Raw genomic sequence first — 12,237 nt, 5'->3', positions numbered from 1 at the left:
TCTCCTTTTCGGGTTGTGAGTATGCCTTTTCCGTGTCGGAGAGACTTCGGCTGGCATGAGCCACTATGTGTCTGTGATCCGTGTTGTTGTCGTATTGAGCTAGAATGGCACCTAGGCCGACAGGGCTTGCATCCACTGTTATTTCTGTCTTGCGGTCAGGGCTAAAGTATGCCAAACTCCCAGCTGCTCCCACAGCTTTTTTGATCTCCTGGAAAGCCTGCTCGCACTCCTGGGTCCACTCAAATGGCTGTCCTTGCTTGGTCAGTGTTCGGAGCGGGTGGCTAAGGGTGGCATAGTCATTGATGTATCTCGAGCAGTAGCTTGCCATTCCCAGGAAAGACCGCACGTCACTGACGTCTCGTGGGCTCTTGGTGTCATTTAATGTGCTCACTTTATCAGGGTCGGGCTTCATCCCGGCCCCCGAGAAGACGTGCCCAAAGAACTTCAGCTTTGACTGATGAAACTCACATTTATCTTTGTTGAGCGTTAAGTTCGCTTCTAGGTGGGCATGACAGACTCGGTCCAGAGCGGTGTCATGGTCCTGGACATTTGCCCCATACACTAAGATGTCGTCACTGTAGTTCAGTGTGTTGGGGATGTGGTGGATGGTTTGGCGAATGGCCTCCTGAAATATTTTGGCGGCTGAAGAAATGCCGAAATTCAGTCTTTTATATCGATACAACCCCAGGTGCGTTGCAAATGTTGTGATGTAGCGAGAGCTCTCATTAAGTTCTAACTGATGGTACCCTTTGTTGAGGCCCAGCTTGGAGAATACTCGAGCGCCATTCAGTGCGGCTATCATGTCGCTCAAGTGGGGTCCTGGGTGACGCTCCCTTTCGATGGCGGTGTTAGGCATCCGCATGTCCACACACAACCGAACCTTTCCAGGAGTCCCTTTCTTTGGAACGATTACCACTGGTGACACCCATGGTGTGGGACCTTCCGTTCGTTCGATAATGTCAGCCGCTAACAGGTCCTGCAGTTCATCTTCCACAGCCTGCTGGAGATGGAACGGCACCTTCCGAGGATGTTGGGCGACCGGCTGGACTTGGTCATTAATGTGTAGACGGATCTGACACCTGTTCATTTTGCCAAGTCCCAGGAACAGTTTTGGGAACTTATGGACAATGTCACTGTCATTGCTGACGTGATAGAGAATTTCCACCAGTCGCAGCCGTTCGGCCGTCGGCAGACTAAGAAGACAGTCAGCCTCCGGCCCTTCTATGACGTGGATCACAGCGGGAACTGACATTGCTTTGTGTCTCAGCATAGTTGAAAACTTCCCGAGGCAAGGAAGTGGCTTCCTGGACATCCAGGTGTAGACCCGGACATGTGCCGGACTCAGACGAGGAAAAGGGTTCATTTTTTTGTACTCCGTCACCGGAATGTAGTTCAGTGACGCACCACTGTCCATCACAAATTTTTTATTGTGTTCACCGACGCTGATGTCCAGTCGGGGATATTTCTTAAGTTGATCCGGGTCGGCAATCATGTTCGCATATTCAACCGAATATTCCTGTTCATCTGATGCTGATCTGGAGTCTCGGGATGGTGACCTCCTCGACCATCGCGACGTCCGCGACTCTCTGCTGGAGTGGGAAGATCGTGACGAGGACTTTGGGCGATCATGCACTGCTCGCGCGTGGTGCCTGCGGGTGTCCCCTCGCGACGTCCCGTGTGTGCTCTTTTCCTTCTCCCGGCGATACTCTCCGCACATGACCTCGAAGTGATTGCTCCATCCACACTTGCGGCACTGCTGTCCCATAGCTGGACACGCACCGGTATGTGGGAAATCATATCCGCACCTGTAGCACTTTCTCACGGGTGCCTTTCTCGCGTGCTCATGGCGTCTGCCTCTCCATCCCGACGGTGTCCAGACTGACGGTGACGCGACGATGGCCGGGAATGCCACCCACGCTCTCTGGAACGTCGGCGGGGGCGACTAGCTTGCACTTGATAGACTTGCTCTCTGCGTTCTGTACGTCCTGCTTCCATGTTCTTGGCCTGTTCCTCGGCCTGATCGTGCACTCTCGTAATTTCTTCGATTTCGTCAAGATTGTGACTTTTCTTCAGCAGTTTTCTCCGGAGCGTCTCAGACTGACAACAATCGATGACGCGCAACCGGATGGCGTCGTCCGTTGAGAACGCTTCAAAATTGCAGTGGCGGGCTAACCGGCGTAGCCGAGTTATGTATGCACTCATCATCTCGTCTTTTTCCTGATGCGCCCGCTGGAACACGTATCTCTCGTAGTCTACGTTTTTCTTGTGTAGAAATTTCTTGTCTAACGCTTCTCGCACCTGGGCATACGTCCCTGCACCTGCAGCCGGAATCTCCTTGATCATTTTGCTGATGTCTTTTCCTACGAGATTGCGGAGCGCAATTAGTTGATCTTCATCACCGATTACCTTGGATCCTTTGATGTAGTCTTCAAAATCTTCGATCCATTCCTCCCAACGGGGCCCCATGCTTCCCCCAACCACGAGCGCCAGGGGCTCTGGTGGGCGCAAGTGTGACAGTCCCATCACGATGGGTTTTACTTCCTGACGTGCGGGCGATCCGTGGTTTGACATCGTGATTTGCTTTTGTATGGCGTGGCTTACTGCGCTCCTTTCCTGTGTTTGCTCGTGCTTGTTTGTTGACCTTTTCTAGTATGGATGATTCTGATGGCCTTTATGTATGTTGTTTATTGTCTTCACCTTTATTTATTTTCTTTCTCGCCTTTGCCTGGGCTTGTTTATTTTCTTTCTTGCCTAGGCTTGTTTATTTTCTTTCTTGCTTTTGCCGGGGCTTGTTTATTTTCTTTCTTGCTTTTGCCTGGGCTTGTTTATTTTCTTTCTTGCCTTTGCCAGGGCTTGTTGAATTTCATTGGTGACTCCTGGGCGCCTGACTTTAAGATGGCCGCCTACTCAATTCAAAGGGAGTGTCCTCCTGCAGCTGCCTGATTCAAAGATGGCCGCCGGACCGGCACCACACACGAGGCTTGACACGAGGCTTAGCTGCTTCTCACAATCCTCCCCCCATGATCCGCGCTGCATCGATGGCCTCACTCACCAGCTCCACAGGACCTCGACAATATCAGGGTAAGCGCGCGCTATGGCTTCAGCTCCTCCTGGCACGCACGTGTTTCCAGCCTCGCGCTGGAGGGGGGGGTTTAATTGCTCATGGTGAGTCACTCTTTGCCTTTCGCCGACGCTGGTGCTCCGGTCCGCACAGCAGGGGCCAGGGTCTCACTCTCGCCCACGACTCCTCGGCTCTCTCAGGGCACTTGATCCGGCGTGAGTCCGGAATTCGGCGCGAACAGCGCTACCTTCGAATTTCCTCTCCGCACCTTGCTCAGGGACAGACCACGTTTCTCTTCGGGGTTCAGGGGAGAGCATGCCGCTCATCCCACCCTCGTCGCCAGCTGTCGTGTCGTGTTCCCCCCTAATGACGACCGACACAGTATTCTCTTTCAAGGAGCTTTATTCTCATGTCCTCCTTGTTCCCCGTCCCTACTCTAACTGCCCGCCTCAACCGTCGCTCCTCCTCTTCCCCTCTCCCCGGATACTCCACCCCCTAGCTACTAGACTGCACACAATCCTACAGGGGGGAAGGGAGACCCAAAACTAGCTGGGATACTATGACTTTGCCATATGAGAGGGGGGTGTTTGGGACCCCAAATGTTCTACTTTATTATGTCGTGGCACAGTGCAGCTTTGCACACTCCTGGTATCACCCGGATGCGCAAACGGGAGGTGGGAGACCGACCTGGTGCTCGCTGCCCTTCTGAGTACGGTGCTACCACAGGGATTCCCCCGAGACATTCAGTGTCAACAACAAGCTGGGCCTGGCGCAAGCTGTCTCGGGTCACAGGGGGCCGTACTCTCTACTCCTCTGATATCCACATTGCTAATAATCCATGGCTTCCTTTTACTGAAGAGAGGCTGGTCCAGCGCAAGCTAGCTTCTTACTCCATAGTCTGGTTTGGGGACCTATTTCCTGAGAGACATGTACCTATTTCACCAGTACAGAAGGGGGGGGAAGTTAGGTGTAGTGACATTTATGGACCAATTTATTTTCAGTACAGTTCGCCAAGCGCTCCGACCTAGAATCCCGGAATACCCACTGGAAGCAGACTCTTTTCTTCTGCTGTCTCTCTTAATAACTAGTGCAAAGGGGGATCATCTGATTTAAAAAATGTATAAGGCTTGCTTGACCTTGGTTCCGAGTCACGACTCCAAGTTGGGGGAGGCATGGGAGCATGATTTGGGGCACCCGATTCAGGACGCACAATGGGCATTTTGCTGCGCTCAGATTAAGGAGGTTTCTCTGAACAGCAGACACAAATTAATACACTTTAAATACCTATGGAGGGTTTACATGTCCCCAGCAAAACTCCATGCTATTGACCGCAGCCACCCGCATAACTGCTTAAAGTGTGGGAGCCCACAGGCGGACTTTACCCACCTTACTTGGAACTGCGCCAAGATTGGTAACTTCTGGAGAGCTGTTTTTAGGCTAGTATCTCAGATGACACACTTGGAAATAGATCCCACACCTGAAGTTGCGCTGCTGGGATAAGTTTATAACATGCCAAAGGAGTTGCCTAAATTTATCGATATAGCCCTCCTGTTAGTGAAGCGGGAAATGGCACTTAAATGGAGTAGCAGGATCTCCCCTACTGTAAACACTTGGCTGTCCAGCCTTACTTTTCGTAACACAAATAGCGAACTCTATGCCACGACGCAACCCTGAACCTCCCGGCCAAAGGATATTTGGGGGCCGTTTAAAGAATATCTACTTGGTATTGGATCACCCTCGTCCACACAACCACCTACAGGTATATTCCCGACTGGGATGGGCTGATCTGTATCCACTCATTCCACCTGCGATATAGATATTCATAGAATTGTGGTGGGTGCTAAAGTTGTACATAGAAAATGGCCGCGCAACAGGGTCTGACCAAGGGCATGTTATTATGTATTTTATAGAAACTACCCTACTCGAATGTGCGATATGAGACTGTGCACGAAATATCTGTTTATGCTGTGTTTGCTGTCTTGATTTGTAATGATGGTAAATTACTACGCAATGTTTGTAAAATGACAGAAAATGATAAATAAAAATAAAAAATTGACCTTGTTAACATAGTCTCTTTCAACGTTTCGTATTGTTTCCGACTTCATCTTGTTATTTAGAACCATTTTTTTTTTATAAAGCTGAAAGAGTTGTGTCATTATATTTTTGTGAATCAAACAGTCCCTTGCAGTGAGCCATTAAAAACACTCTGTGGCAAGCTTGTGGAGGTGAGTGGTCAGGTCCTGTCTATGAATGTTACTTATTTCCTGGGCATTTGTTAAATAGCATTGCAAAAACTCGTGATCTCTGAAAATGAAGGACTAATTTTGTTCCACACTGTTAGAAAGTACACTGGGCGATCGTTCGCATTTGCTTCCAAGTTCCAGAGTCCTACATTTCTGTTAAAAATTAAATTCCAACTCTGTCAAACGATGGATTTAGGCCCAGATCTCTGTACTGGGGTGAATGTATGACATTGTTCACCATTCTGTCCATAAATTGTTCTTTTTTGCATTTGTCACCCCTAGTGAGAGGAGTATGCCCAGACGTGGGTCCTATGGTCTCCATGCCACTGGACTTAAGCTAGCCTGGCTGATGAGGGGTGAAATCCCGAAACCGGTCCCAGGATGCTTGTTTCTAGTCCAGGGAGGACCTGGCTCGGCAATTCGGCCTGGACAGTTCCCATGTGGCACAGGGTCAAGACTGATTTGCATATGGCCAGGTCTAAACTGGAATGGCATGCGGGGCAAACAAACGATGGATTTAGGCCCAGATCTCTGTACTGGGGTGAATGTTTGAAATTGTTCAGCATTCTGTCCACCAATTGTACTTTTTGCAAGTATAACGGAAAAGAGAAGAGGTTGGATGTGTCTTTTCGTAGCGTAATCACTGCTTAAGGCCAACAAAGAATTTTCCAGAACGGGAACCGAATGGTGTGTGATAATTTCTCCAATTAATTTGCAGGAGAGTTTCTGCTTTTTTTCAAAAGTACAAGAAAAGCTGGAATGCAGAACTGGGGTAGTTTTTGCTCTAGCCTGGATACATTTATGTTTCAGTAGCCTCGTGATATCTCCCAAAACAATACATACATACATACATACACACACACACACGCGCGCGCGCTCACACACACATACACACGCACACAAAAATCTGCCAATGGGTCAGCCCACTTCGTGCACTGTCTCTTTTGCACTGTGAGTGATGACCTTTAACCTCATCGCCTGTGCACAGCTGCCTGAAAATAAAAATACGTGCAACTCAGTACGAGGTTCGGGGTGCCTGTCCTGCTGGGCCGCTCCATTTGATGTTTGCCATTATGTTCGTATACTGCATACATTTGTAAGAACACAAACTGTGCACACATGCCGAGGCCAGATCTACTGGCTTTAGCATGCTTGTTTCTGAAAGCGTGCACCTTCTGACCTGTTCTACAAGGTGAGAACTGAGAAGAGGCACATGGGTGGTTTTCCGGCAGGAGTCTAGTAAAAAGCATAACTCCCTTCTGCACGGCTACTTGAACATTCCTTTCAATCCAGAAAATCAATTCTTCAGGAAGACATGGCAGCCTAATGCAGGTATTGATTTTTGTTGTTGTTTTCTGTCTCAAGTTGAATTGTTGGTCATGCACAATATTATTCTGTATATAACCGTGTCAGAGCCCATCCCATATCCATGGATACAAAGGTTGATGAGCAAACTAACGAAATGTCCATCTCTCGATCACTGAGATGTGCAGAATATAATTCCAACATAATTCTGGTGTACAACGCAAAAAAGCAAATACCCAGGTGAAACGCAGGAGATAAAGCAAGGGCATGGGGGTAGGTAGTTACTGTGTTGGCAGAGGTCTTAGCGTGGCCCTGCCAGGGGGCAAATAACATCGTCTCGCGCTTTTTCCCAGCATTCTGGTACCTGTAGTTTTATTATTTTTTTCCATTGCGAGAGAACTATAAGTGGCAAAGAACACCACATTCCTTGAAGGGATGCTCACACCTGGCTGGTATGGAAAAATTTAAAATCTATTAGGTTAGGTAGTTATTCAAAGCAACATCCACCTTAAATTATGAGCAAATGGACTGTAAAAACCAAAGCCTGGTGTTTTGCTTACCTCGGCACTGCCACTGTCTGGGACCCTGCAGTAAACGTCACCCGTAGAGGGATCAAAGGAGTCTATGTAGGAGGCACTCGGGACGAACCGGCCGCCAATGAAGTTCTGCAGCACCAGAAGGTTCTGTGGTTCCGCCATTGGAAATGTAAACTAAGGGCTCACTCACTCCTCGGAGCAGTCAGTCTCTAGTGCTGGACTTTGTTATTGCTGTTGAGCGAACACACTTCCCCTCCGATGCCCCGCCCTCTTTTCCACCCTTTGAAAAGTCACTCATTAACAAAATAAGAGGTACACCAGTTGTGGTGAGAGGTCCCAAATACTGATCCAAAAATCGCATTTCCCAAAAGGAATGAGAACATAAAAGTATGTCACCTTGTTTCTTATTGAATCACTGTTGAAATCAATGAGGTATTAATACAAGATACGGTGTGACGCTGTGTTTTATCTGTTTCTTTACCTGCATTTTGAACAGCACGTTTCGATTCGCCCAGTCGCTTGGTCTAGAGAGGCTTTCGGGGTCGGGGCACCCATTGCGGTTCTTAGATGCTGGTTAACCAGGGTAAAGGGGGTCCGTGGGCATTGTGTTTAGTAATGGTGGTCATTGGGTGGTAGCCAGCTATCCCGTCATGGGATTGTGTGGTAGATGTGTGTGTGATTAATAACTTTGCCGTTTGTTTCATTCTGCCACAGAGCACGAGTTCTAATAATCACCAGGGCTGGGAACCAAAACCGGCCCTGGCAAAGTGCTCGGCAGGCCCCCCGGGGGTTGGGGGTGCCGCCGAGCTCTCTGCCAAGGCCGGTTATCGGCCGATTTTGTTACAGGGTCGATTTTGCAGCTATGCTGCAAAAACGGCCCTGTAACAAAAACGGCCCCCAGGGGCCAAAAACCGGCCCCCGTCTGTGCGGCCCACCGGGGGATTACCCGGTTCCCACTACGGCTAGTCCGGCCCTGATAATCACCCGAAGGTGACCGCTCACTTACGAGGCATTAGCAGCATACTATATTATTTTGATGCATTTATTTACACGTAGGGGGTGATGCATGTTTAAGTTAACGTATTCCGAGTGGTTCTGATTATAGATGGACTGCTCATGTGGCAATTTTCAAACAACTACATGGATCTGTCGCGGTCTTACACACAGCGTGGCGACAGAGGATGGGCCTTCATTTTCTGGTGAGGTGCAAACGTTATCCTGATGTGGTTGTACTTTTCAGGTAGTGGTGCTAAGCCAACGATATGGGTTTGGTACCCTTTTGCGTCTTGCATGGAGCATTGCATTGGGGTGTGTTCAACTTGTTCTGCTGGTGGAAGTATAAATCTATCTGGGCTGGGCTGAGGAAAATGTTTGTTCGGATATGTAGGTCGGTGAGCGAAAATGGATGTGCTGCTGATGAGGCAACATTTTGCGAACCAAAATGGCGTGGTGCCGTATTGTGCCCTTTCAGGGTGCCAAGGGTATAAGGATACTACTTAGCTGGTAAGTGCCAACGAGGCATATCAGAAATGAGAAGGATGTATTTGAGGAGGAGTGTCCAATGTGTTTGGTTGGCACTGGGTGTTAATGGAATGTCAGGCACATCTGACCAGGTGTGGATGTAAGTGAGATGTTGTAGGACAATATCTATTGAATGCGGACGTGTTCGGTGGGGGGTGGAAGCACAGAGAGGAACCAGTAGGGCCCAACTATCATCGATACACAGCTCACCAAGCAATCATTTTGTTGAGATAGCAGGATGAAACCAACCAGAAGGATGGGGATGGGATGGCAGGGCAATGCAGGGAAAGAGAAAAACCCAGATCGTCGTCAATGAGGAAGTGACTGCAGATACATGACATTGCAATTCATGATTATCATGAGCTCAATATTTTGTTAAAGCTGTAGACATGCTGTGCGCTCCATTAGAAGCAAGTAATGGGATATTGCAGAAGGAGGTTCTCTACAAACCATAGTATCAACAACAGAAATAAGGGTCTGCGTTGGAGTCAAATGCTGTGTTTTGCGATGTATGAGTGGTCTGTGTGAGCAACAGGTTGGTACAGATGAAGGCCCATTGTACCTTGCCATGTCTCATGCTGGACCTCACTGATGAGGCCCCAGGGATTGCTTGTGATCTCTTGCAGAGGAGAGTTGGACTAGCAGGTTAGGTTGGTTAGTCCCCATTTGGGTAGTACAACAGATATGCATACGTCCCGGTCATATTGAGCAAACTAAAATTTATGAATAGGGAGTGTAATGTTTATTACCTGGATGCTGGAAGTGAGGTAGATGAGATGAAAGGGGTCTGAAGCATATAAGGCAGGAAGTGGACTCCTGAGGAAAGAGATCTGTGTCCATCATCAGTTCTGGAGGAAATACTGAGGTGTCCAAATTAGCAAGTAAAGGGTCGCAGCAAGCAGGGCCATGCCAGCCCCACCAGCACCTCAATGACGCCAATCTCTGTGCTGGCTGTCAATACTGTTCCCACACAATCCCATAACTCCAGGCAGAATAGAAAGACTGCAACCATCATCACCCACCTGGCCACAATTCCTCAAACCTTATAGAGGTGCTCCACAGCCACAAACATCCTTGCCCCCATGCTAAAGTGGAAATTGTCTCAATAAAATGAGCAGTACCATGTTCTGCCCCGTTCAGGCTAGCAGACAAGGGCATGAAAGTCAATTCACTAGAATGCCAGGGGTAGCGGAAGAGAAATCACATGCCATTTGGCCTTTACTCTAACTCACTCACACACACACAAATGCTTACACATACACACACACTCTCACCCACAAGCATGCACAGAGCATACATTTAAAAACATTTTTTACCTACCTCAGCTGCCAAGAAGAGTCATATTTAAGCTAATACTAAGCCATTCTTGTCATAAGCCACCTACCTGGATCCCAGATGATTTCAATGTTGCGGTAACGCTAGTTTCCGAATCCTCCAGAGACTTGCCCTCAGTTTACAGGACAAGACACTGCTCCGGTGGCAAATCCCAAGGGGAAGGGGGTTGGGATGGAGAGAGCAGTGCTTAATTTGTGCCGGTGCTTTCCGGTGCTCAGCACCGGCACTTAAATCACAGGGCCGGGTCTATGCGGTCTTTCTCCTCCTGCAGAGGACCCGGTAATTATTAATAATGAATTCCTGTTCATTCCTCTGTTGCTGCCTGGTATGTCCTCTTCGTGAGGCCCACCCCGGTCCAGGCATGATAAAAGATCAACAACATGACGTTCATCACGTTAGTGATGTCACGTCAGCAGATCGTGGCTGCCTCGCACAAAGAACATGCTTTCATTTCCGTTGGGGAACTGCCGAGGGCGGGCTTTTGGCTGAACGCACGGCAGGCTGGAATTGTGTAGTACAGCAGGTCAAATGTTTTACAATAACGTAAAACTTCCAGTAGAAGTGAATTTAAACGAGCGCCCACGATAAAAGCAGCAGGTATGTGTTTCATAGATTCTATTTACTTGCTTCGTAAGTAGAGAGGTAACGTGGTGCAGTCGCTATTGGGCTTCTCAGAATCCTGTGAATTAATTGTTGTTTTGTGAAACCGGGCGTGAAGTGCCTTATGTTACATGCATTCCCGATATTTTTCCCTGACACCCTCATTGCGATTTAGTTGGACCGCTTATTTCCTGCTTAATGTAATCTATTCGTTTGGGCCTTTTCACGTAGTTTAGCAGTATCATGTTTCTAGAATGGCTTTCGTTTGCTTTTTTTACACGTGCTTTGAATCGCTCCTTGTAAGAGAAAGTTTTATAGTGTCAGTTATGAATACCTTCGTGCACATGGACGCGTACTTGGTGCAACTCACGGTTGCCTCAGAGTGTTTGGCATTTGTGTCAGTCAACCATGGTTGTAAAGAGTCACTCGTGAGGGCCGGGGAAGGGAGAGTATTATCTCATTATTTTGTCATTTTTTAACGTTGACACTGTCTGGGAAAAGGTTTCACCTCCGCACCAGTTTGGCACCCAAATACAGCAAATGACCGGAAAAGTGACAAATCAGCCTTAGTGAAGTGCCTTCCAAAATAACTTGACTAAAATCATTGTTGGCGCTTGTTGCGATGAAACTTGGGTGCACGATTTGTCGACCATCCTGAATCGCACCCCGCTCAGTAACATGAGACAACTACTGGCAGAAAGAGCTCTTTGAAGCAGATAACTTATTTATCTGAATTCTGATAGGTTCACGCGGAAACTTCAGTGTGGAATATCGTAATATCTCATAGAATGAATGCTGCACGTCCTAAAAAGCTGTTCTTCCCAGTGTGGCTGAAGATCCTGGTGCGTTGTTGTGCACAGCTGTCTTAAGTGAGACCTCAGATTTTCCCACCTCTCCAGTCTGAGTGCACTGTGGCAGAAGAGGGTGTGCTAGGTAGCCCTTTCCTGTGTGTTTTTGTATACATTATTGTTAACATTCTGCTTTAACAATTAAACAAACGTAATTCAGTCCTATCCAAAGACAGGAGAAAGAGCATAAACAAGTGCATGCAAAGCCATTTTGCTATCAAAATGGATGGCTATTCTAGCTTCCGGCAGCTAATCATAACATCTTATATCTTGTTTCAATAATGTTGCTTCTAGGTAGGTTTATTACTACAGAAGCCCTGTTCCGAACCCTGGGCTATCATTCTGAACAGTTTGGACAGCAAAGTACATTTCCAGTAAGTTTAAAATGTAAGGGATTTTGAGGCGAATGCTTTTCTGGGCTTCATTCACATTGAGCAGCTGAATCTGGCCGAGTGACAGTTCTGACACTTCTGAATGTTGCCCATGTCCACTTTAGTTCTTTCTGGTCTTTCGGGCCCATTTAAGACTGCCCATGCCTTACTCCTGGCCCATGTTAGAGGTAGGCCTATGCAAGTATTGTTTATCGTGGGCCTTTTAGTTTTCCTTACGTTTCAGTTTTCTGCGCGGCCTCCACTTTCAAGCGCACATTACAGGAAAGGTCTCTCCTGTGCTGTGACACATTTTCTACATGTGTGGTGGCTACCAATATGTTCTCTTCCGGTTAAATTGAGAAATAGTTCTTGTCTTATCAAATTCGTTGCCATGCATGTTGCCCATTCTTGATTGAA

At 47.9% G+C, this 12,237-nt stretch overlaps 1 protein-coding gene across 2 annotated transcripts in view; it reads right to left on the bottom strand.

Annotated features, from left to right (window-relative positions):
• Window positions 1-7,391, bottom strand: part of ALDH8A1 (aldehyde dehydrogenase 8 family member A1) — a 256,594-nt gene extending 249,203 nt beyond the window's left edge. Inside the window, exon 1 of one of the 2 annotated variants that reach the window (XM_085611613.1) lies at window positions 7,170-7,391. In XM_085611613.1, the coding sequence (XP_085467739.1) occupies window positions 7,170-7,307 (138 nt within the window). In that variant the 5' untranslated portion in view covers window positions 7,308-7,391. The remainder of the gene's footprint in view (window positions 1-7,169) is intronic. The other variant, XM_085611615.1, reaches the window with a different exon arrangement.
• Between the last annotated feature and the right edge of the window lie 4,846 nt (window positions 7,392-12,237).

This window comes from Triturus cristatus, chromosome 6 (assembly GCF_964204655.1).
Source record: "Triturus cristatus chromosome 6, aTriCri1.1, whole genome shotgun sequence".
NCBI classification, from domain to species: domain Eukaryota; kingdom Metazoa; phylum Chordata; class Amphibia; order Caudata; family Salamandridae; genus Triturus; species Triturus cristatus.
Note: the sequence above shows the minus strand (reverse complement) of the source record. Positions and strands in the feature narration are given on the sequence as shown.